The sequence below is a fragment of the Aythya marila genome, assembly GCF_965140915.1.
Source record: "Aythya marila genome assembly, chromosome: 2".
NCBI lineage: Eukaryota > Metazoa > Chordata > Aves > Anseriformes > Anatidae > Aythya > Aythya marila.
Genome location: NC_139043.1, coordinates 22,513,311 through 22,539,663, shown reverse-complemented (window position 1 = coordinate 22,539,663; position 26,353 = coordinate 22,513,311). Strand labels below are relative to the sequence as shown.

The 26,353-nt window shown below is 39.6% G+C and overlaps 1 protein-coding gene across 3 annotated transcripts in view; it reads right to left on the bottom strand.

Moving 5' to 3' along the window:
* Nucleotides 1-237: 237 nt before the first annotated feature.
* Nucleotides 238-26,353, bottom strand: part of FAM171A1 (family with sequence similarity 171 member A1) — an 87,581-nt gene continuing 61,465 nt past the window's right edge. For all 3 annotated transcript variants that reach the window (XM_082754878.1, XM_082754879.1, XM_082754880.1), the window contains 4 exons: nucleotides 21,596-21,772; nucleotides 7,535-7,651; nucleotides 4,946-5,060; nucleotides 238-4,316 (listed from right to left, as the gene is read on the bottom strand). In XM_082754878.1, the coding sequence (XP_082611004.1) occupies nucleotides 2,615-4,316; nucleotides 4,946-5,060; nucleotides 7,535-7,651; nucleotides 21,596-21,772 (2,111 nt within the window). In that variant the 3' untranslated portion in view covers nucleotides 238-2,614. The remainder of the gene's footprint in view (nucleotides 4,317-4,945; nucleotides 5,061-7,534; nucleotides 7,652-21,595; nucleotides 21,773-26,353) is intronic.

Here is a 26,353-nt window from a genome sequence, read left to right as displayed (position 1 = left end):
GCTCGGATGTGCTGGATATAGTGAGACGTATTTCATAAGCTATGTATTCTGCAAAATCAAATTCAACCTAGTAAAAGGCTGGTGATAACACAGTAATAAAAATGCTATTTTAAAGATTTGCCAAATGCCTACATTGTGTTTGCTCAAATGTATTTGCTGTGTTAGGACCACAAATTATCAAACACTCAAACCATGTTTTTTGAACATAAAACAAACACAATCAAAGAAACAAATCACTGCAATTTAATAGCAATAATCTCACTTTACAACATAATAAAGGTGGAAACTTTGCAAAGGAATCTGAAAAAGAGACTGTAATTAAAAATGACAGACTTAAGATAACAGAGCTAAAATTAAATAGCACAGTAATTCTAGTAGGCTGAAATTTTAACCATAATGTTTATTTGACACCGCATTCTGATTAGTAAGTGACACCGCATTACCAGCACTTACTGGTATCTCATAAACACTATTCCTTTAAAGCAGTATTTTGCAGCTCAGTGACCTTGCACAGATGGACAGTAAGTAACCCACCCCCCAGATCCAGCTCACATGTGGTCAGTAGCAAAATTCCTAAACAGAACAGGAAGACCTGGAATGCACGTAACCACTAGAAGGCAACATACAGCTAAAATGGTGATTTCAATATTTAATGCACTCCACAAATACTATTTATTTCAAGACATATACCACTGCCAAACATGAATCAAAGCAAAACAGAGGTGGTGTAGCTTTGTGGATGGAGAGGATTGGGATTTAGGGAATTTGGATTCCGTTCCTGGGTTGAGCCCAGACTCCCAGGTAAGACATTCAGTAAAATGGAAATTACAACACTGGCCTTCTACAAAAACCTTGACATCTACTGAAAAAAACAAACAAACAAACAAAAAAAACAACAAAAAAAACCCAACAAAACCAATGAATGTGAGTTGGGGCTTATTATTTAATATTAAATAGGGACTATATAACACTTTCTCTAATCACCTTAGAGACTATATAATAATTAACTTTATTAAGTGTGGCTGCTGCTAATGCTGCACAGAAATAATGAAACGTGATAAACAATATATATGAAGGACCTCACATGAGCAGAAGTCACATACTTTTTCTTCTTTGAACCCAATTCATGCTGAAGTCAGAAGTCTCAGAACGAGAACTGGTCCCGCACAAAGCAGACATAGAGGGGTACGGTGATACTAGGATTTCATTTTGAAAGTCTTCAGTGATACGTAAGCAAACAGTTAAGTAGTTACCAAGACAGAGAGGATGCTTTTCTGAAAAGGGGTCTACATTTCCGTATTGGCTGATGTTGATGAAAGTCTGATTGATAGTAAGTGATATACATGTGAGTATGCACAGCAGAAGAGAAAACCAAAGTATTTTGCTCATTAAATAATATAAAATAATGTGATGACCACTAATAGAGGAAAAAAATCCACAAAGATTTTTTTTGCAGTTTATTTTCAATTATAATTTTTGGATAACCAAGCAGCTCTGTATGGAGAAAGCACAGAAGAATAATTCTGGCACTTTTGGATAGTACATTTTTTTTTTCAAAAATTTTTCTAGACACATTCAGTCCATTTGCTCGGTCTATAATTCATTTTATGAGCATGATTAGCTCATATTATTCCAGAGGAAACTAACAATATATACAGTCAATGAAACTATCTTCTTGCCTACTCTGGGCCCTTTAAAATGTCTTCTAAGTCTACCCTGGCTAAACAGAATCCACAATATACATGATAGCTACAGAATACACTGTATTGAAATGAGGAATGCTCAGCACAAAATGGGACTCTTGGCATGCAGCTTAAAATAAAAGGTAGAAGTTCAGAAGTTTATAAAATCCCAAATGGGGTCAATTAAAAGGAGTTAGCAAAAGAAGGGACTGTTCATTGTTACTGTAAAAAAGGCACTTTGAGTAAATGGGACCAGAATTGGAGGAATCGTAGTCGACACAAAGTTCAGTTTGGTTTCATAAAAAGGCTTCAATGCTAAGGGATGCTACTCAAGTTTCCTGCAGTTTTACATTAAAATAAATTGCTGAGTAGTTTATAATAAAGGACATAAAATGTTTACAACCAACTTGTAAAATTAAGAAAAGCATAGTATAAGCAAAATATTACTAAAAGCAGCAATGCATAGCCTTTCATTGAGATAATGCACAATTTTGGACACCATGTGTCAAACTCTTGTTTTTAAGATACTTTCAGTAGCATTATCAACATAAAAATGGCCTACAAAACAAAAGCTTTACCAGCTCCCATTCATAAGGAGATTGAGGTCATAAACCAACCAAAACAATTTGTCAGTATTTTCAACATCCTGGATGACCAATATCAAGTATATGGAATAACAATCACACTCTTTGTTCAGCTATCTCATTGGAGGCAGCCGTTTAATCAGAGGAATGATTTTAATTATTTTTCTAACATTTACACAGTAATGCATTTAAGTTCTTTCAAATGTTGCTCACCACAGTTTGTTTTTCTCTTTTCTCTCCACCAAAAAAAAAAAAAGAAAAAGAAAAAGAAAAAAAAAATCAAGCACTTCCACAGAAAGAATATTTGGCAATTTTATACTCCACTGAATTGTGGATTTTCACAATAGCTCACTTTAGATTGAAAGTCATTAGTGGTCTTTCCTCTCGTTTCTGCCAAGGACTCTTCTTATCTTCCCCTTGGTCGTCTTCCTCGTCCTCCTCATCCTCCTCCTCATCTTGAACTGATGTTCCATGTTCCGGACTAGTTAATGGCTCTGGTTTGGTATCCACAGTTCTCGTCTCCTCCTGCAGGCTGGGCAGCTGCACACCACTCCTCTTACTAGTGCCTTCTAGGAGGCATCGTAGAGCATTGTCCTCAGGGCTACAGACCGCTGTTCCACACTCGCTGCCGCTTTGGTCCATATCATCCAAATACACAAGCTGTGTGTAAGCTGTGCTATCTGAAGCCTTCCGCTCTCTCTGCTGGTGCTCTTGCACTGGCGGGTGACTCTGTGGTGCAGACAGGTGATCTCCTCTTCCCTTCCGTGCAGATTTTGGTTCATTCATGTCAACGCCGGAGTCCAAACTGGCGTCGTTACTCCCGTTCCTACCAGCTCTTTGGAGATCGATGTATGAATGTCTAACGTGAGCATTTGAACGTCCATCTAGAGAAACAAACCAAGCTCGAGGATGAGGCAATGGCTTTCCACCTCCTAATTCCATCAAAGCCTTTTCTGTAAGAAGCTGCACTTCGCTATTCATTTGAGCCAGGGACGCATCATTAAGGGAGGCTGGAATGGAAATGGATTCAGACATGGAAGCGTTTTGTTGGCTCCACTCAGTCGCACCCGCATCTTGCAAATGTTGCTGGGATATTGCTTGGGCTGTCAGCTGTTGGGGCTGTAGCTGCTGTGGGGGGTGTGGAAAAAGCCGTGCGTGGGGGTTAGGAAGCTCAGCTTGAAGTCTTTCTATATCAATTGGCTGGTCGGCTGGGACAACCAGCGGCTGGCTAACATAGGAGTGTTCTCCCGGTAATTTCATGTAGTGACCTGGGATCACCAACGCAGGCAAAACTTTTCTGTAAACACTGTCATTAACTTGGTCAACAGAATTGCAGCAGATTAACTGACCTGGTCGAGGGAAAGATGTAGGTCTTTCCAGGTGATCGACTGAACGAGACATCATACATTCAGTAGGTCTGCAGTCCAGCAGCTCTTTTTCAGGGGCTGAAGGTGTGGGGTATATTTGTTCCTGAACATTGTATTTACTTCCAGTAGCAATATGGTTCATAGATACTTGAATTTCTCTCTCTTGCTTATCAAATAAAGGCTGAGATAGCATAGCATTATAACTTCTCCTGTATTCCTCTTTGACAGGGGACTCGTAGCCTTCAGCCGTTTCTGTAGATTTTCTTGTCTTTAAAGGAAAGCCATCTGCTGATTTGTGGTAGTCTTTTCTTAGAGACCCGCTGGGAGTCAGGTTATCCAAGGAAATCCTGCTCTTGTCTTTCTCCTTGTCAGAGAGCAGTTCCTCTCGGGAGCTGAACTCCTGGGAAGTACTGAATGAGTGTTTGAGCATAGGTGTATGCATATCTGCTTCTCCACTAGGTGATACCATCTCCATGTGGACGGCACTCATTAATTCCTTTGCACCTGAGTTTTCGGTGTGCCCATTGCTAGCAACAGACAGCCCGCCAGGGAATTCTGACTCACGGCGTGAAAATATCAAATTTATATGGGACATAGAGGTTGCTTGATCCTTCTTAGAAGTGTCCAATGCTGTGGAAAGCTGCAGTTTCTTGTGATGCTGACGTGGTCTTAAACATTTTCTTCTATAAAAGCCGGTAACAAAAGAAGTTACGTATTTATGACTGTTATACACAGAAACAAGAACAGCAAGTGCGTCTCAATGGGAGATTTTTAAGCAGTGATTAATGTTAGGGGAATTGAGCTTTTATTACATAACCCAACAATTAAAAGCTTATCTTAGCAGCAAAGATAAAATTAAAGAGTAACTTATGTCAACTGGGAAATGTCGCAAGCACCAATTATAAATTGGAGCAAATGCCTGGAGGAGGCATATACAAAATCACACATTAATATACACTTGCTGCTATAAGCTTAACGTTCATTTTAATATAGGAGTGATTAAAAAGGTCACCGGCAAGTGCAGAACAGATAGAATTACATAGATCTTGGATCAATGCCTATGTTTGATAGAAGGTTTTAGAAAACACAGGTGTGTGTGCTCCATTCAGCTACCATCCTACCAAAGGCAGGGACTATATGTGCTGCGTATGCAACCAGGAACACATTAAATTGATCTATTTCTTTTACTTTCAAGTGCTTGCTTTCTTCTTTCATTTCAAGTACAAAAGTTTAAATACAACAGCTTTCAATTTCATGAGCACAAAAAAGTTTACACTTCCAACATGGCCTAAGTAATGATGGTGAATCTTACCTGCAATAATACAAAAGGAGACACAGCAAGACTAGAAGTATGAGAGCCATCCCTCCTAAAATTGCCAAAAGAAACATTGTGTGATAGCTGGTAATGTCGTGTGTTACAACGGGACCTGGAAGGCCAGAAAAGAGAATTTAGACCTGTAACAACCTGCAAACAAGAAGAGGAACAGTACTTTAAACAGAGAGGGGCATCTTCCCCGGTTATCAGGATGCTAAGTGAGCAACACTGCCACTCAAAGCCCTGGTGCCTACTGGGCAGACCGCCTCTAAAGAAGGGAGCAAGTTGTGGAGAAAGCATGTGCTGGTTTTCATGTCTGCAAGTCCAAATAGATCATTCTGTGGAAAAGCAGTTAGTTTCAACGGGAGCATGCATCAGTGATTGCTGCCTTCCAGGTCCTGATGCTGACACAGTGCACTAAAGCTGTCATCACTGCAGAAAAGTCATCACAGCATCTTCCAGCACTGTAATGCATGTAGCAGCTCTGTGGCTAACAACTCTCTAAGGACATTTGTGTTGCTTTGCACTGAACAGTACATACATTGCAATACAGGATTCGTTGGAAGATGTGTTGGTGCTCTTAAGCCTAGATCAAGCCAAGCCAAGTGGATCTTCAGTAGCTTTAAAAAGCAAACCACTAGTGAAACAGTGTTGTAACTCCAGGGTCCAATAATGCTTAGGAAATGGTCTAACATACAGAGAATGCACACATGTGGACAGCATCTGTGCACAATTTTGCATGTGTAACCCTGCTGGTTTGTAAAATCCTTATCATGATTTTGAAATAAAGGCCCAAATTTCCCCCTGCAGGCAAGGAGGTACGGCGCCAGCTGACAGAGTAACATGCATGTACCGTGAAGGACAGCAAACTTGAGCAACATTAAGGTTCTAGGTCATGAGGTTTGTAAATCCTCATTTGCAGATCTTGAGTGGTCTGTAGAGCCACTGCTAGGAAAGCAAAGCTCACTTCTGTCTATTTATTAGGATAAGAAATTGAATAGATTCATTGAGGAGACAAAATAAGCAAAAAGACATTAGCCTGATTAAAAATAACATGAGGTAGATTACATTTGGGAAATCTAAGTATTTATACATTCTATCTCACAATTACCTTTACATAACTGATTGATACTGTTGTTGATACATTAAGCAAAAAGACGAGAAAAATTATTTGATTTTTTTCATGAAAATGTTGCTCCCATTACAATAAAGTTTTAGGAACTCTGACCTAGCCCTCAGAAAGAAGGAAATGTAGAATAAAAGCAGAAATTCCGCCGTACAAGTTAAATTGCAAAGACAAATGTAGGCCTTCTCCTATTAAGAGCTACAGGCTGCCTCCTAACTTAAGAATTACAGTCCCAATTTCATGGCTACTGGAACTTCCCTACAGTCTGTGGCATTTGGCTCAGAGCAGTTGTTTTTTCTTAAAGTACAATTATTTTATAAAATTCCATTAAATTCCATATGATAGTTTATTTTGATCTGCACCTTTACCTAAACTCCAGTCAGCAATGAATCAAGTGAATATTCTAGCAGTTTAAGGTAATATACCTTAAATAAAAAGCTTATATAATGTATAATACAGAAAAAAAAACACTCTACATAGCATGAAATGACTTCATGGACTATACAAGTAGACTTTAAAAACAAAGTCCTCATGTTAGAGTTTGTTTTTTTGGTTCAATATAGTTTATTTGGCTTGTACATCCAAGGCAAGAATGTTCTCATTTCTACTGTATTTGGTTTTCATCCTCTCTAAGAATACGAGATTTTTGTTTGCTTGATTGGCTCATTTATAGAGAAGTATCTCTGATTTTTGTTGGCTGAAGAACTGATACTAAGAAACCTGAGGCAGCCTCAGATAGGAAAAAGGAGGAGGAGGCTGCAACGTTATAATCTCCATGGGCATAGATGCAAACCTAACACTAGTCCAGAGTGACTGCCTGAAGTTGTACAGAAGCTTGCAGATGGCAACCAGTATTTCCATCTACCAAGGCCGCTCTACTGATACACCTCCTGCAGCTTTTACCCTAAGTTAATCGTGGTGAAAATTAATCAATCACCAAGATGACGCAAAGCCTAAGCCACAGCAAAATGGGGATCTTCAGAGGAAAAAAAAAGTCCAAAAAATGTTACTGTCAATCAGTTCATTAGTAAACGTCTGATCTGGCATGATGCTGGTCTTAGATGTATCAATTAATTTGGGAGTTTCTGTATAGAAACTTCATAAAACATTTTTCTACCTACTGGATACCAATACATTGATGTTACAACTCCCTTCATTTTCTAGCAATGGCTCTGCCAGGCAGTGGTGACAAATGCATCAAAGCAGGAACACTTTAAAAAGTTTCCCATTGAAATGGTTCAGAGATTAGCAAACTCAAAACAACTTTTGAGCACAATTTTTGCCCCCCACAGTCCCCAAAAGATTTTAGCCCTTTACTTTCAGATTTCTGTTTTCTAATAATCCATTATTGATCAAGCTGTGGCATCTCAGATGAGGTCATTCTGAAAAATATAAACATCATATATGAATAAATAATTACTCAGTGGTGGACGTATCAATAAAATTCAATTCCATCTTACCTGGGATAGTAGGTGACATGGCTGCAACCCAGTAGCCCAGCTGAGGTGCAATATAAGTCCAAGTCAACTGATTTCCTTCTTGTTGTACAAGGCCCAAACTACTCTTCAGCCATGTCCCTGTAAATATAAAGGTTGTAGAAAGGCGTTACAGATATATCCACACCTTCCTCTGCAAACGAGTAGAAAAGCAAACAGTAACCTATCAATGTGCTTTCGGTGTTGTATGCCTTGCTGTGAAGTGGGAGATGGTGCCTTTCTGTCAATAATACCTGAGGGCTCCCCCAGGCAATCATCCCTGAGGCCTTTTCAGAAGCTCTGTACGGAAAAGTCCTTAAAATTTAGTATAACTCAAAGGTTCAAAAAGGGGTTATAGAGTATAATTATTGTCATGTTAGATTCCACTTTTTCCAAGAATGATATTCCTGGAGCTGATTATATGTAGACAGCCCCCTTAAAAACTCTATTTCAAGAGACAGCAGATCTCTCAGACCACACGAGTTCTCCACACCACCCTTCTATCTCTTGGCAGTGCAAGTGGTGTTCCCAGAAATGTCGTTTTTCCCATACAGAAAAAAGGCTTAAAAATGTTATTTCCAGTAAGTGTAAAAGTAAGTTGTCCCATCACTTTGATTCAGCAATGTTAGTCATTCACAGTGTGTATGCATTGGGGAATGCTGTTTGCCTGGTAACGGATGATGAGTTTTCTAAAACATGTTTCTCAAAGGAAATACAATAATTTTTTTAGACTTAGGAAGTGATCATTTCAAAATAAGTAGAGCAGACAATATTAAAACCAGGTGTTTAAGTTAACAAAACTCGTTAATAGTCCAGAGTGGTGATCTGTATTAGTTGAGAGCCTTTCTAAGATAAGCTATCTTGCAAGAATTGGGCTACAGAACACCTTTATGACCAAAACAGTTCATCTTTTTTTTTTTTTTTTTTTTTTTTTTTTTTTTGTCATTTATTAAGACCTCTAATTCTGGAGCTGTTAGAGAAAAAAAAAATAAAAATCACCTTGATTTCTAATATATTAAATGTCCATTTTGGTTTGTAGATGGCTCCCATCTTTTCCTCTTTGAAAGCAGCACAGGATTGCTACACCGTGCACTGCTGAGAGTTAAATAATCAGACTGCAGGTAAGAGATGGGTTACCTGCATGGGTCTGTGCAAAAAGATTCCCCAGCTGCAAGAAAACAGGAGTGAGCAGAGGGAAGGCAGGTCCAGGAGGCATTTCCTGAAGCTGCAGCCCTGGCTTGGCATCACCAGTGGGGACCGCACTGATTAAAATAATGCAGCCTAGACAAGGTTCTTTGCAGCCACTACCAGTACAACTTAGCTGCATACACAGAAGGAATAAATCCCTTTGAATTTCCATAGAGTAACTCTGAATTTCTACCTAAAAGGCAGGCAGAACGCTGTGTTTACCTTACTCGGCTTCAAACACCCATTTGAAAAGCAAGTTGCACCTTGCACTTGTGAATCCCTTCTCTTTCAGTAGTCTCCTACATGGCACTCCTGGAAAGGTGCTTTTCATCAGGTGTCACTCAGCACTAAGCACGAGCATTTGTGGATGCAAGTCAGCTGCACGTTTAGCAGTCAATGCAGAACACACGGAGGAGATACTTTATTTTTTATTAAAAAAAAAAAATGAGATCCTGATGATTTCCTCCATGTTTCTGGGATTATCCACCTGTGCAGACCCTCTCTATATGAGAATGGCTTTTCTGAGTATTTATTTCCTCTCTGCTATTGATTTTTCCGGAGTAAGTACACCCATGAAGCCCACCATCTGACTAGTGGCTCTGCATTTGAAACCAACCTGACTTTGTGGCCAACAGGAGAAAGAAATTACTGACAAATTTTCTCTTCTCCAAGTATCATTTTCAGTCTGTACACAGTAGCAATAACCTGTTATTTCAGACAGAAAGTCAGGCAAGATGAGGCTTTTTGATTCACAGTACCAGACAGATCAAAACCTGGATGTGTAGACTTGCATCAATAAATATTGTATCCGAACACCTTGGTGTAGTCATTACTTTACCAATTTTTGGGAATTATTATCAAGAAGAACAGAACTGAATTGTCCAGTTGTGTGTAAAAGTTTCCGGAAAAACTAGGAAAAGCAGATTCATTTGCTTCCCCAGGATGGCCGTTTTCCCTTCAGATTTTCTACCAATGCACTTTTTTTCAGAATGCATTATGGTAACAGGCCTGAACCACAAGCTGAAAAAAAGCCCACTGGCTCACTTCTATCTTGTGCCGAAAAATGCCACTTGATAAGAAGACTGTAAGCTTAAATTGCACTTTTATTTTTTATTTTTTCCCTGCAAGATCTGTGGAGTAAAAATCCATGTGGAGATAATGAGAAAACTGCTATCTCAAAAAAAAGGAATATGCACCAACTATTCAAATACACAACTACGTGAAAGAAAACATTAAGATCAGCACACAAAAGTTCTGTTTAAAAAAAAAAAAAAGGAAGAATGGCAGGGCCTGGGTGATGAACTTACTATTTTTACAGTCTCTAACCCCCCTAAATTTTCGCACAGACAAAATACATACATAGGTAACACAGCGAATTTCACTGCCATCTTTGTCATCTATTTTTATAGTTAATTACCTCTTTGAGCAGAAGCTATTATTGATTTCTTCACTAGGGGGACCTTGTGTCCAGCTTGCCTTACTGGCATTACGCTGCCTTCCAGCGAACACAATCCCTGTAATGCCTCTTTAAAAGCCTTTTGCTCGGTAATACCCAGCTTGCATAATGTGGTGATCAAGGAGCTAACAGAGGCTGCACTCTTATCGCAGTGAGCAGAGCTCAGCTGCCATCCTGCCAACCAAGCAGCAGCTCGGATTGCTCATATTTTAGCAACGAAAGGAATCCCTGCATTTGCAAGGGATGCAAACAATGGTGTCGCCTGCACAAGGTCGGTTGGGTTTCACGTTTGTCTTCTGCTCATTTAGATCACCTGTTTTTGCTAACCACTGGATACACACGAGGAAATGCAATGGTTGGTGTAACACTTGGGAAAAATGGAATTTATTTGCTCTGTTATGCACAGCTAGGAGTTTTAAAAACCTAAGAGACATATATCTGATATCACTTACCCTCAGACAGGAGTTAAGATGCTTCTGTTGACCATACCCTACATGTTAGCATGTGAGGACAGATGTAAAATAATTACTTTTAAAATGGCACTGATGTAAGTTCCTTCATCAGAGCAATGCCAAGTGTGGGTTCCCATGGTAAAACAATCTCGTTGGCTGCCCTTTTTAATATTTTCCTGGTTCACTAGTTTGCTGATAAACTTGCCTCACACTTCTGCCGTCTCTTACCGATAGTTCCCTAATATAAGAGTATCCTCCCATATGGAGGGACGAGGAGAATGAAGAACTCCATCCTTCACAACAGCAGCAGAAAAACAGGTTTGAGGGGAAACAGCTGAAACACAAAATGCTGTCTTGTTTCTTTTGTGATCAAGTAACTGAAAGCCAACACAGTGTTACTGGAGGGAAGTGATGTGCCTGTGGTATTCTGTAAGTCCATTAGGGTGTTCCCAGGTCTCTCTCATACTTCATCCTTCATAGGGACTAACACCCTGGTCACTTTTCAACTCCCAGTAAACACCAAGCAGTGTTTTTATAACTCTCCATGTGCAACACCTCACTGTAATGACTAATGTTGGACCTTCTACCGAGCAAAAGTCAATCACGTTGTACTTACAGGCTATGCTCTTAGCATTTCAAGCTGCCTCGAGGAAGCAGCAGTTTGCTGCTGTGCAGTATCAAGAATGAATTCCTTATCCTGTTCCAGGTCCTTCCTTGCAGTTGGAAGCAAGATGCTCTCCAAAAGTGCAGCTAACTACCCGCTGTGTCCTCGTGTACTTGCTCTTGTAAGCAAGAGGGAAGACCGAGGGGCAGTGAATAAAGAACTTCTTCCATTTTCTGTCCTCTCCTATTCGCTAGCTTGCAAACGGAATAAAGACAAGCAGTATTCACTTCTTCTGTGCAGGCAGGATTACAATTGCAGGAGAACTAAACAGAAGGATTTAGGAGGGAACAGAGGTTTTATCTCCCTGCACGGCTAAGTGTTATGATAATTTAATTCATTATTCTCCAAACATCCTATATCATCTACTTCCTTTTTCCTCCCAAGTCAGCACAACTGAGTAGCTCCACTGCTTGCTAAGTTATACACAATGTGTAACAACTGCTAAGTAGCAAGGAACACACGATTATAAACAAGCAGCAATACGAATGACTGGATGTAATGGAACTGATCATTTTTGTTCAAGACTGGCTGTGTAGTTCCAAAGAAAACACGCCAATATCTCCTTGGAGCAGAAACAGCAAGTTCAGTAGAGTTTGTCAGTGCGGCACCATTTGAGCCAATTTGTCATCAATTCTTAAAGAGTGTCTGGTGCTTCACGGAAAACTTCTATATATAGAGACAATCTTGCTTATAGATCATTTTTACATTTCTCTTCCACTTTTTCCTCTATTACTGCTCAGTGAAGCCAACACGCTGATCCAGGACTCAAGTCAGGGGAGCTGTCTCCTGGCTCAAGCTAATGGCAGGGGGAAAACCTAGGAGTTTCTTAACTCTTTCCTCACAAAAATTGCATTTAGTGTTACTGATATCTTGGAATAAATGTTGCCATTTAACAAAATTCTTCTAAAAAACCTTTTAAAACTGCTGCCCAGCATGCCTTTCTACACTTAAGTGAAGTACGAAAACTACCATCAATAACACTGCAAAGGATATAAAAAATGAGAGTACTTTAAGAAAACTTCTAATAAAAAAAATCAGATAAAGCTGAGCTCCATCTGACTGCAGAAATACCCAAATACCAGAGACAGTCTGAAGATTTCAGCAGAGCAGGAGAAGTTCTGCTAGAGTTATTACTCTGCTGCAACTTTGATTGTGATGAGCATGCTTATTTATCTCAGACAGCTTTTAGGACTTTCCAATAAGGGGGAAGAGGTTACTATCCTAAGTAATTTTAGCAGCAAAAGGTTTTCATATTAGACCTCCATTTTAGCACACATTCTGCACTAAAAACGCCTTTCTGTTATCTAACTTACTTCTCAATCAGCTTGAAAAAAAAGCACTTTCAGCAAGGAGAGTATCCAGATGGGCAGCTATTGCAGAAAATCCATTATGTAAAACCTGTTCTAGACTATTTCTCTGCAAAATCAGGTCACTGCACGTATGGCCAGCCTGCCCAGAAAAGACACATCCTATTGTCTTTGAAGATGCTATTCAATGTGACAGCTTGCTGGATCCAGACAGCAAAATGGGTCTGCTTTTGCAGTCTAGAGGCATGGCGCCTCTGATCAAGTCACTACTTGCATATATTTAAAGCTAGACTTTACTATTTTAGATTAATCTCTAGTAAAATCAGTGGAAACGTACGCCCCTCTGGCTTCCATGTGTGTGACCGTGCACGCTGACAATCACACACTGCTCCAACCAAAGTAAATGGCAAACCTCCTGTTGGCTTACGGGATGCAGGACTGGGCTGAATTCAGGCAGCGCTGCCACGCGAGGCCATCTGCTCTGGATAGATGCATGTGACTCCTATTAAAGTCAAGAATAAAGGAGACAAATGCCCCTTTTAGCTGGGTGTGCTGACTTCAATAGGAGTTTGCACATTGGCATTCGAGCACCGAACTCAGCCCTCTGGGGAATGTGTAATAGCGCTTAGTTCATATCAAACTTTCTAAGCTGACCAATTCAGAGCCTTCCAGATCATTACCACTGCACTGACTTCTGCTTTCTTTGACTGTGCATCCTTCCTATTGCTGATCAAAACAATTCTGGTCAGTGACAGTCAGAGGAGTGTCCTGTAGCCAGCAGCTTCTCCTAAGGACAGTCATAATGTCTAAATAACACCAGTGTTTAAATTTATGGCAGCTGTGGTTTTCTTTTCCATAATTTACTTTTACACATGAGGTTTTGTTAAGAGGGTCGTCCACTGACTAAGCACAGTTTGCTTTTTATTTTGGTTCTTTTAAACATCTTGGTGATAGGATCATCCAATCACACTGAAAGGTATCAAGCAGGGAACCAAAGTTGTGCTACTTATACAGCACAAATGATTTCCTTCCAATTGGTTTGGCAAATAAGAGGATTTAATTAGCCAGAGAGCAAATTAACCCTAATCCCATTAGATGAATTTATTTTTATTCACAACATTAACTTCCCCGGACAAAAGATTTTTTGAAAGAAAAGACAGAGGCTTTTAACGGTACTATTTAATAGCGTAGATGTTTTAAATAAATATTTTTTAATGAGAAGTGGTTTTCTTTCAGCACAGCTCTCTTCTGTGATGTCTACAATGTCTTGTAGGAATGTCCTGTTTAAGCAGAGATTCCCATTTAAATGGAGGTGTGTGTGTCAAAAGGCAAGAGCCAGCTTATTATCAGACAGACTGCGGGACTGCAAAGGATATTCAGAACACCCCTGCCAGTGTTTCTAGAAGTAATTGATTTAGACACTTCCAATGGCAATGTTATTATGGAGAGTTAATCAAGGGCGAGTTTTGAAAATAACTTCTTGAAGTTATTTTCAAATATGTTATAACAAAGAAGTTATAACTTCTGACATACACAAATTGTAGCTTTTCATTCTACCAGCTGAAAGCTGCTTATCAGATTTCTTTTTCCAGCAGAAAATCACCTCTAATCTGCATAGGAAGTTTTCCTACTGAAGGATGTTTTTTTTTTTTAGTTTTACTTTTGTTCGTTTTATAAGCAGCTAAAAAACAAGGAAATAGGAGGTTGAAAAATTCTTCCTTGTGACTATCGGTACAGATTACTCTCCTCCTTTTCCTTCCCCCAATGCACACAGGTTTGAAAATTTTCAGTATTTAAGTTAATATTACAATTTTGTTTTTTTTTTTTTTGAGTTGCTAGGCAACATCAAAAAATAAACGTCCCTGCTCTGAGCTCATACCTTCATTATTCTTCCAGTGTTACAGAATTGGTTACACAAGCCTTCCGTGGCTAAGTCCTGCTACTGTTTAGCAGCACCATCATTATTTGGTGTGCTCTAAGGGAAACACACTCTTCTAACCTACCTGCAAGATTTCTGCAAAATCTACCAGTTCAATTCCTGACTAATGTCTGAGAAGCTCTGTAGCTTTTGCAAACTCTATTCATCTTTCCCTCAAATCACCTGTCAAACATATAACAAAAGAGCATGCCAGTTTTTATTTAATAATTTTAATTGTGTCTGGGCAGAAGGCAGAGCACATCATACAGGAACTGCAAGCATTGTTTCGGTCCCCTCAGCATTTCCTTCCAGAATGCCAGAACAGAAGTGACTTATTAAATAAAATGACTTCCATGTATAATTCTTGCTTAATAATTATATTTCAAAAAGGAAAGCTTAGTTATGCTTGCTGAGCCACCATCCCTGGTCACTCGTGTACATGAAAGATACTGCCTTTAATCCTCACTTTATCGTATTATTAATCACAGTCAGCTATTGACAAAATTATTAGAATAAGTAATAAGTAAAAGGATGAGGCAATTCAACACACTGCATGCCTTTTCCTTCACTCTGCCTCACGTCACACTCACGGTCTCAGGCTGGCAGTGGAAGCAGAAGCCTGTTGTGATTTATCTACCATCCCAAGGCTGCAGAGCAAGGCTGTCCCAGGGCTTCCCCGGCTTCTTCCAACCCCAGCCAGACGCTTCACACTCGATGTGCCCTCCTGCTCTATGCACTCCTACCTCTATTTCCACCAACCTTCAATTCCTCTCCAACTCAAGAGCGCTTGCTTGTGCGGCTGCTTTTCTCCACTTCCTGAGTTTTGATGTCTATCTTGTCCCACCTTCTACTGCGTGGCTTCTGTAGGTGGAGCTACAGGGCCATCTACACAATACAATGTATAGTCTATTAATAAAACCTGTTCCCAGAAGCAATGCTATTTGTTTCAAGTTTGATTTCCTTGACAACATAATGGTAGATTATTTTCACATAGCAAATTTTGGCACCGACCTGATTCCTTCAACGTCCTCTTAATCTCCCCAAAATGCCCTACCAGCTCTGTTTTGCCACAGATTCCTCTTGCCACCACTCACTCAGCTCAGACAGCACAAGAGGTGGGGACAGGATCAAGGAATCCATTCACATCACTTACACGTGTGAAGACCACAGCAGACATTTTTAAAACAATGTACATATCCACAAACAAACCCGGCTGCCTCCTGTGATCCACTGCACCTCTCCAAAGGACTCAGGATAGAGAAACATACCTCAGCGAGCAACACTGTGAAGCATCAGGGGAAGAGCTTCTTTCTTTTCCTTTCACTGCTGAGGTCTGTCTACTACTCTGCAATTATATCTGCACCTATTATGTAGGCATCGTATATGGTAAAAAGCTGGGTTTGGGAGCTGCCATTTCTATGGCAACACACAAAATACGAAATTCTTTAAAAGCAGTTAGTTAAAAATCTGTATTCCTCGGTGTATTTAGTTTTTAAGAATAATCTAACCTTGACAGTTAACATAGGAAGGAAGTCACAGAGTCACAGAATGGCGAGGTTGGAAGGGACCTCTGAAGATCATCGGGTCCAACCCCCCTGCCGAGCAGGATCACTCAGAGCACGTTGCACACGATGGCATCCAGGCAGGTTTTGAATATCTCCAGAGAAGGAAACTCCACAACCTCTCTGGGCAACCTGTTCCAGTGCTCTGTCATCCTCGCAGTAAAGCAGTGCCCTCGCATATTACAGAATCACAGAATGGAAATGAAATTCAAATCGTCAAGGAACTTGTATCAGCATTGTGGAGGCTTCATCTCCCTGCAGTCTGCAAAGCTGGTTATGCTGCTTGTATTAAAACCAGGCTTTGGGGGCAGAGAACATGTTCACTGCGCTGATTACAGTAATGCATTTTTTGCTGGGACTCGGGGCAATGCAAAAGCCAATTACAGTAAAAGCGTTATGCACATCTCTTACACGTAGCAAACCCAGAAAAACCCACTGAGAAGCACATGAAGTCCCAGGTCACGTAAGCAGCTGTATGTAGTCCAAACACAGTCTGTCTGACCTAAGTTCAGAGCATGGACTGCATTATTTTTTTGTTAATTTATTTCATGTCTATCATGCAGTGCATGAATATGGTGGCAATCAGAAGTTAACCAAATCCACAACAAAGAGGAATGCATTTTATTTTTAAACTATGAAAAAGTTGTTGTTTCCTTTGGGAGAATTATTATTGCTACCACATGGGAAGTTCAAATTGGAGACTTTTACACGTCACCTTATCTACAATTATTAGACAGGCAGACGTAACCTGCTACACATCCTGACAGGAGCTGCTCCTCTCTCCCTGTAAGCGCTAGGAACACAAAATGCACTTGACCTACATGAAATACAACAAAACCATATTGCAGTCAAGTTTAAATAGGTACCCACAGTCTTTATACGCAAGTATATTCTCACAACTTCTTACGAGCACAGAAAACATTATCTTCATTTTGCTGAAGAAGGAACACGTAGGACATTCTGACTCCACTAAAATCAATGGATATTTTTTCAGTGGAGGCAGCACGTCACCCAGTAAAAAGTATCAGACATCCCAATGTATTTAGATATCTATTATGGCATCAAATGCAGCCAGAAAGCACTGACACAGCACAGTGAGAGTACATAAAATATTGCTCTTTATAAAGCTATAAAAAGAGTTCCCCAAGATACTTGTCTCCATATTCTGCTATCACTTTACATTAATACATGGTTGAGCTTTCAGGCACTGGGGAAAATCTCCTCCCCTGTGAAGAAGCTAGCAATTTAAACCCCACAAGGTCATGTCCGTGATGTACAACAAGTGTTTGGGGAGGAGCAGGAACAGAGAAATAGTACTCTGAACTTCATGTATGTTACTGCACAAAAGGGAACACATTTTAAGGAGTGAGGAGACAAAGGGAGGAGGTTTATCTCCTTCACTCCAAGAGTCTTTTGCCATACACTGTTGAAAAGTGTTGAAAATATTTTCTTGTTACTTGGTTGGATTCAGAAATAAGCAGATGCATTGGTACTGTCACTAAAGAATAAACTTCACTTCCATATTATGTGAATCTGTAGTATTTAGTAATACTTTTAAGTCATTCATACAGATCTAGATATAGATCTAGTACTCTACAGGCAATGTAATGCTTCCATACCACATGGGATGAAAGTGAGAACTTGAAATGAAGAGTTCTGGTCTTACAGTTTTGCTCACTGATTCAAATGAAAAATGGACACCTTAGCATAAAGCAAAAAACCATTCCAATGGTGGCTGAGGAGAACACAGCTGAACAACCACTGTGTTATTCAGCCAAGCTGGTGGGAGCTGGAGAACATGCAGGAGGTAAAAAGTTTAATTTCAACTGGGATCTGTAGTATTCATTTCTGACAGAAATGGACAAGGTTAGAAAGAAGTCTGGGACAGAAATTTGGTGTATATTGCTGTAAATCCTACTGACATCAAGGCAAACACACAAGGAGGAAGTCATGATGCCAAACATCTGCTTAAGGATAAAGAAAAAAATGAAAAGTTTTCAACCACTTCAGAGTTTGGAGGGAAATAAGACAGGACTTAGAAAATGGAAAAAACAAAACAAAACAAAAATCACTAAACAATCCTGATTATAAAAATGAAAATCCGTATCTCCTATGTTCAAAACTGAAATATAAGCACTCTTCCAGTGGTGCATGAGATCCAAGAGAGATACAGGTATATCAACAGTGCAGAATGATGAAATTGCATTTTACTGTATGTCTCCACAATATCACTGCACCTGTGCCTATTACCAACACTAAGAATTGCTGCAGAGAAAGGTGGCAGAGTATCTCCAGCACAAGAACAAGGTTGAATGCATTCATTTGTCCTAAAACTTCTCCAGAGCATAGTTAGATGCTCTTCATTTCATTAATTATTCACAAAGGTATTAGTGCTTTAATTTGTTCACCATGCAGGCAAGGCAGTAAGTTTGTTTTGTAATGAAACATCTCGTTTGTAACAATATAAACTAGATGCAGCAGATTGTCTTATCTTGGTGTCAGCCTGCTTTTTCTGGCTGGCTGTTTCATCAGTGTCAGTGGAGCTACCCTCAGCCTTAAGCAAACTATGCTGCTTCTCCCCCTTCTCTCTCCAGTTCTTCCTGGAGAAAAGACAGAAACTGTGGCAATGAAAATACAGACTGTTTATGGTAAACATCCTAAGAAGCCATTAATTATTTTTGGCTGCAGTAATATGCAAATACGCATAATTTCTGTAGAAACTATGAAAATCTCTGCACTTCCAGTCAGATGCCACTGGGTTTATACCAGTACATCATGAGCTCAGCAGAACGTATGCGATTCTAAGAATTGAAATACATTTCTAGTGTTTCTGTCCCTTCTCCACTCCCTCCCCTAAAAGTGAAAAAGTTTTTCTGCTTTTTAGAGCAGAAATTACACTTCCTACAGTAATGATGACAACCACATGGATTCTGAACAAAAACAATGGCTTGAATGAACAAGCGCCCACTGTACTGCAAATACGCTAGAGAGAAGCACTGCATTATTGCCTCGTAATACATTCACAGTTTTCCATCTCTGGCATTTACTCAATTTTCAGATACAAGTGTGAAAATTTAAGCCACTGAAAATCTATTAAGGAGAGACCACAACATAATTAACACTGAAAATACAGCTCCTGAAATGAAAGCCAAAATCAGAATAATGAGGTTAGAGGGCCTATCCTGAGCAGGCACAGATCCGGCAATGCAAACGTTACACCAACTTACTTGCCTGGTAAACATTTCTCCAGCATGGAGCCATCCCAGTTATCGGCCATCCTCCTCCCTTCAGACTCCAAGCACAACAGGCACGGGGAATGACAGGGTACCACCGCGTTCGCGCTACATATGGCTAGGTTGACAGCCCTTAGGGTGCGAATGTAGCCCGCAAAAGATAGAGTAGCTGCTCTACTTATTAAATTAGGCTGCTCTAATTTAAATTGGTTGGGATGTGGCCAAAATTCTGCTAGAACTGGCATGCTGCAATCGGGGCTTAAATGAGCCTTTGTTCAATGTCTTCGGCTGCATGGAAAGATGCTTACTTCAGCTGAAGTGTGAGCTGGAGCCTAAGCGTAATGTCTTCAATACCTTCCTCTCCGTGGCTTTGTGAAGTCAAGAGCCCTGACAAAAAATGCTTTTTGTTTAGCAGTCCTCATGCCTTCTCCTCACAACACCCCAAGTGCTCCAGCAGTTTGTCATGAAGCAAACAAGGTTGAACTTGTCTCAAGATTGGGAGCCTCAAGCTGCACCACTAATTAATGAGCCCATATTTATCTATACTAACATATACTCCATGTAACAGTGTAACTAGCTTTTTATATGCAACAGTAAAAACACATCTTCCATTGTAAGAGAGCTTTGGAGGCCTCACCAAAGGGGCATGGAAATTTGGCCATAAATGAGAAAGCTCCGTAATCAAAATCAGAGCCATTTTACTAGCAGTGAGTAACTAGCAGTGAGGCATGCTACGGTTGTAACGCAGCTGACAGGAAGGATTAGGGATGGACTGCTTCTTGTGGAGAAGGCAAACATGAGCCAGTCTTACCAGCCTCTTCTTGAACAAGGGAAAACAAAAGACTTTCTAGAATCACAAATCAAAATCAGTGTCAGGCAGAAAGTAAGTAAAACTTACTGTTACTTACAACAAGAAAACCAACATTTCCTCAGTTAAGGGGAACCCTGAATCCATTATCACTCTTCTTCTACTGTTCAATTTTGTACTGTGTTCAAAATTACTCTTTATTAAATCCTACTGCTGTACTCTCTAATACATCTAATTCCTGACAAAGGATTTAGCAGGAATGCTATTTAAAAAAGAAAAAAAAAAAAAAAAAAAAAAAAAAAAAAAGAAGCCTTTTTCAGCAAACAGAGGCAGGAAGGAAGCAAAAACACTATTTCCCCCCTCACCTCTCTCTTACCCCTTCCCCTAACAGAGTGGATTCAGGCTAGTTCTGCTTCTGGATGTGATCATAAACTGGCTCAAACTTTTGCCTTGCAGGGACAAAGCTCCACTGATTGTCTGGAATGATCTGCATCTCTGGCTTCTTTTTCATTCTCTCTATCTCACAGCCTCCGCTTTTCTCACCTTCCATTCTTCTTCCTTGACTTCTTTTTAGCAACCATCTGGTACATACTTCAGAAAGTACAATGGAATAACTGAAGTAGAATCACCAGGACAAGACTTATACCCTTAATTCTTTACACTTTGAAGGTATAAAGAAGGCCAGCATGGTATACCAGCTAGCAATGAAAACAAAACAGATCAATAAAAAAAAACAAACAACACAACCAAACCAAAACCCACAAAACCCTAAACAAAAATAAGCCCTATATCAAAAAAACAGAGATCCTATAACACAGATTTCTGGAGAAATCCCGCTCACTACAGCAAAAGTTATTCTGCAATGTAAAAAAAAACGAGAACATTTTACAGATCATGTTAATTAGGCTTTTTGTCCTTTGAAAATATTTCATGACTTTTTTTTTAAACATCTACACGTACTTTCTTGATGGTATTAGTCAACCTCAAAGTGATTTACAAAAGGAGTCAGTATTATGTTTCCTATCTGTCAGACAGGAAACTGAGCCACAGAGAAAAGAGATGGACCAAAGGTCAAATAGCTGACTGGTGGCAGAGATAAGGCTAGTTTCCATTTCTCCAGACTTCCACTTCAGTGCGGCAGCCGTTATGTCTGTTTCTCAGTCTCTGGCTGAAATCAAGTCCTCTCAAAATTGTTTTATGTAAAATATTTAATAATTGTAAAATATTACATTTACAAAAGATTTTTGTCTGGAAGTGGCACCTCATACTGCTCAAGTATATTTACATATACAGTACATATTATTTGAATAATAAAACTCTGTCTTCTCTCCTTTTAGACAGAAAACCTATTTCTGTACATTCCAGTGAAAACTTCAATATATAACATAATAAATGCAATGAGACATCATTTTCAGATAAACGAAGCCATCGAAGGAAGCACAGTTAAATGTTACCTACCAAATTTTTGGTCAAACCTCCATGCTGGAACGTGTGCATTGTGCTTCAAGTTGCTGTTTGTTGGCAGAGGCACTGTTACATAGATGGGGCCATTCACTGGGATTGGAGTCCCATCGCTGTTGAGAAGGTGAACGCTGACCGCAGTGACAGGGGTGAGGTCATACCTAGTGCTGTTTCCTACCAAGAGAATGAATGAATATTATGACTACAGACTTTCCTGAAGTTTAAGACACACTCATGTGGTTCAACACCACAGCATTGGACTGACATTTCTCAAGGGAAGGTAGTATTAATCTGCCCTACATTACAAAATTCACCAAGATGTATATATTTTGGAATTTTCCAAAATTAAGTAAGTTAAAAATAGCAAAGACAAGAAAAATACAATGTGAATTCTCCTGTATATATTTTTGCACCTTCATTCATTTTAAACTAATACACACGGGTATCACAGACATAATCAGGGTTTAAAAAAAAAAACAAAAAAACACACAAAAAAAAACACCACCTGAAACCAACCAAGCTAAATTGATATATAGTATTATCTTATCTGTGCAAGATTATTAGTATTCTTTATATTTAAACTATATGCGAATGGGCATTACTTCACAACAATGCGGTTTAAAAAAATGTTATAACCCTTCAGCTAGGTCAACCAAATGAATCAATGACAGAAAAATAAGGAAGATGTATTCAGGTATTCAGGAAAAAAGCTTCAGGTACTGCTTAAAACCAAGAAGATCTGGAGCTCAAAGCAATACCTGCAGAAGTCTAAACCAAAGGCATGGACCTGGAAGTTTTGCGAGGGGCTTGAGCCCATCTGGGTCCGCACTGCTGCTACAAGCAGCTGCCCTGCCTTCTCCTTTGTGCTGGCCTTGGTGGTTGTGCAGCTGCTAATTTTGCTGCGGGGCTGATCTTTGCACACAAGAAAAGGAGCCTGGCTGGGGTGCCTGGTTGGCAGAGAGAGATTATACACCCTTCCTGTAATCCTGTTGCCTGATATCTGCACTAACTGCCTGTGCAAGCACATTTTCACGCAGGTGGTGTGCCCATCAGCTACACCAAGTCACAACAAGACGTCCTCAGGAATATGTAGTATCTTGGTGCCAGTCTTCGTTAAGGCAAATCTGTTCAAGACAGCAGAGGGAGTGCTGGACAACAGCATTAAGACCTTTATGATGTCTCCTAGCAGTGAGTAAGTGTTAAGGAATGGCCTCTGTGAAGCTCAGTGCCTCTCAGGGGCAGTCAGCTCACCAAAGTAAAGACACCACCAGGAAAAGGCTGGAGGAGCAGGGGTGGCACAGGGGAAAAATAGACAGAGCTCCTCAAAACCCCCAAGAACTTTAAATTCTTTGAATTTTGCAAGAGGTGCCAAGCTGAAGACATGCGAAATAACCACAAGGAACTCTGCGTGTGGCTTGTTTACAACAGCATCTACTTTGACGCACATTTTTCCCACATTTCAAGGGGAGTGTTGCTGTTTCCCAGCTGACAGGCCAAGGACGGATGAAAGCACACACAAGGGCACACACTCAGCTTTGATCTGCCACAAACCGAGGGGCAGGGGCATGTCCTGCAGAGGGATTAAAGTTTTAAGAAAACAGGAGCACTGAAGATGGCCATGTAAGAGAGCCACACAGGTAACAGAGAGAAAAACAAACAAACAAACAAAAAACAAACAGAAAATAAGGTTTAAGAATTCAAATAGGGACCCGAGGAGAGGTGCCAACCTACCCAAGCCTTTATATTACAGGCTCCAATGGTGCATGGTATCACATCCCTACAGCTTTAGGATATGAAGCAGAAAGAGAGGAGGGAACTGGTGGGGAAAGTTGTTTTATTCATGATCACTTGGTCCCTGTAACTTCTGTCTGATTGATGCCCGGCCCCAAGTCACTGGACTTGGGCCACTAAGCTTCTCCCGCTGGTATCAGAGAAATCAGTTCCTCTTGCAAAGCACCACGACCTGATCCCTTTCTGGCACATCCAAATTCCTAATGACAAAAAGTGCAACTTCAGATTTTAGAAGCATTTAGATCAATATCTACAATTAAATTATATTTTACTTATTTTTACATATTGAAGTTTTTGAATTTTGCTTTCATTCCTGTCTTGATAAATCTTATCTGCTTTCAATGTCTGCAAAAAATGCATTATCTAGCCCATAAAGAAGCATCTTAAGGATGAGACACTGCTCACATTTTTTTACTTTAGGAGCGCTGACACTTTGCTCAGTACTGGGCTGAAGTTAGATTAGAAGACAAAGAACTTTCTGAAATCTACTGATCTCTGGCAAGAAGAATAAAAAGTCCTTCAGTTTGCCATCTTGTACAGTATGTAAATGCTCATTACAAAGATATGTTTGTCTCCTTTCAGTTGTGAAGGTAAATTAAAATCAATGCTTATGAAACCCTCACATGCTATACAACTGATAAGCACACGCACAGATTAAATGGGAATGGACTTCAATAAATGTCAGCTTTCATTTATTTATTTCCATTTTTGACATCTGGTGACCTGTAAAGAGCTCTAAAAAAAAAATCAGAGGAAAATCCACTGTGACGTAGACTTGACTCTTTATGAAAAGGAAACAGCCTACAAAAACAGCAGGACTAATGATTATTGGACAGCTTGGTCCATCCCTGCAAACAATGGAAAGTTTTGTTTAGGTTGGTTAAAAGGATATTTTGTGAAACCATCCTACTGCTTTCCAAGTGGTGACTAATACAAACAATAAGCTAACACCATACAGGCTTATCACGACTTGCAGCAAAATTGTTTGAACTTTTATGTTTGGAACATGCTGATTCACGCAATGAATCTCCACTGGCCCACATTACTACTTCAACATCCACTTATGATCTTATAAAACTAAACAAAAACTGTTGAATTCATAGAGAATATGTTTTAGTTAAAGTAACTGCAAAGTCACTGCATAAAAGTGAGCCAGAGAACTGAGATGATTTAAACAAACAGGAGGACCTCTCTTGAAGTCCACAGACCTACTAATACTCTGTGAAAGACCAGTAGAGTAGTAGGTGGGTGGAGAGGCAGCAAAGTTGCTTAAGAATTCTAAAATTTATACATATTTTTATTCTTTTCTTTTTAATTCCCAGGTGCTGGTCTCATTTTTTATTCCTTCAGAAGTTTTTCAGGTGAAATCTTCATCAAGTCACTCAGAGCTGAAGAAAATTAAGTCAATCCAAGGTTAAGATTTTGAAGTTTAATGTTTCCACAGCAGGAGAAACTTCTTCTAAAAATAGAATGCATTTCCCCTATTCCATTATGCATATATGAATATAATGTATTCATAGTTTATATTCTACCGTACTAGATACTACAATATTCAGAAGACAAGACTCTTCTCAGTCTCTTAGAATTCATTTCTTTACAGATCATTTTGATCTTTTGGCACACACTTTTAATTGAAGGTTAACAAAGGTCAGATCCAGGACAACATGCTCAAACAGAAAAGATCCTTTCATAGTCTGTGCATGCTAGCATACAGAAGACTAAAAAACTAAGGGTGCATTCATCTGTTTCGTAGGAGGCTAGGAGGTAAAACAGAAGGAAGACGATGTCCTACTTGTGTAGTTCCTGTGAGTGGTGATCATGTGAAAACAGGCCTTGCCAAAACGCCACTAAATAAATGCAAGTGTGGGAAGCTGGTTTGCAGAGCACTGAGAAAAGCACTGGGAGAGAGGAATTCCCCACACATTGTCAACAATTTGTTTAGTGGGTTTAGAGATAAAAATAAAGGAGATTAGGAAGTATACAGAGGGACGAATGTGATAGGTATGTCCCTTCATTTTAGAAGGAGATAAAAGATATTAGACTGTGTTTGAGTATAAACAGACAGAGGAAACTGAAGGTTGAAGATGAGAGTGGGGAAACGACAGATGAAGGGATAGGATGAGATGTATTCACTGAAGCAGACAGAAGGGTTGGAGTACGGTAGATGACACATTTCTAATTGTAATAAAAAAAAGAGATATTCAGATATGTACAAAGGGAAAGGGAAGTTTATTTTGCTAGTTCCTGTTCCCTCCACCCCAAGGAAGAACTAGGAAGCTCAGTCACATACCCTTTACTCGCATGACCTAGCATTCAAAGTCACCTAGATCAAAACATCACAAGTAAATGTATCCTGAGAAACAGCAAGGAAGGACCTCAAGGGGTTATTTAGCCTGCTTCAAAGCAGCTCTGCCTCTGCCATCCTGACAGGTGATTTTCTAATTCGGTCCAACACCCTCAAGCAACTGATTCTATAGCTTGAATGACCTACACCACAGCAGGTTTTCCTAATCACTAATCTCACTCTCTTTTGCTGCACTGCAAGTCCACTGCTTTCTTTCTAACCCAATACAGACACAGAGAACATGTTGTTCTTTTTGCAACATTTTAAGCATTTGAAGCTTTCTGTGTCCAATTCATCTATTTTTCTCTAGCCTACATAACAGCAATTATTTCAGACTCAATGAGAAGTGGAAAAAGAATAACAGGCAGTTGTAGTCATAAAATGCATTATGGCTTTGAATTTAACACTGCCTGTGTTTTCCCTTTGGTGCAAGAAGAATTTTGCTGAATTTTGCTTCTGCTGAAGCTAGATTTAATACAACAGAGTATTAAATCCTTGATATACATATTTTTAGATAAAAAAGCAACAAGAAACTTTATTGCATTCTCAATTTAAATTCTCTTTTGCCCCTTCACATTGATCTGTTTTTGTATGTGCACATGCAAAATGACATTATTTGG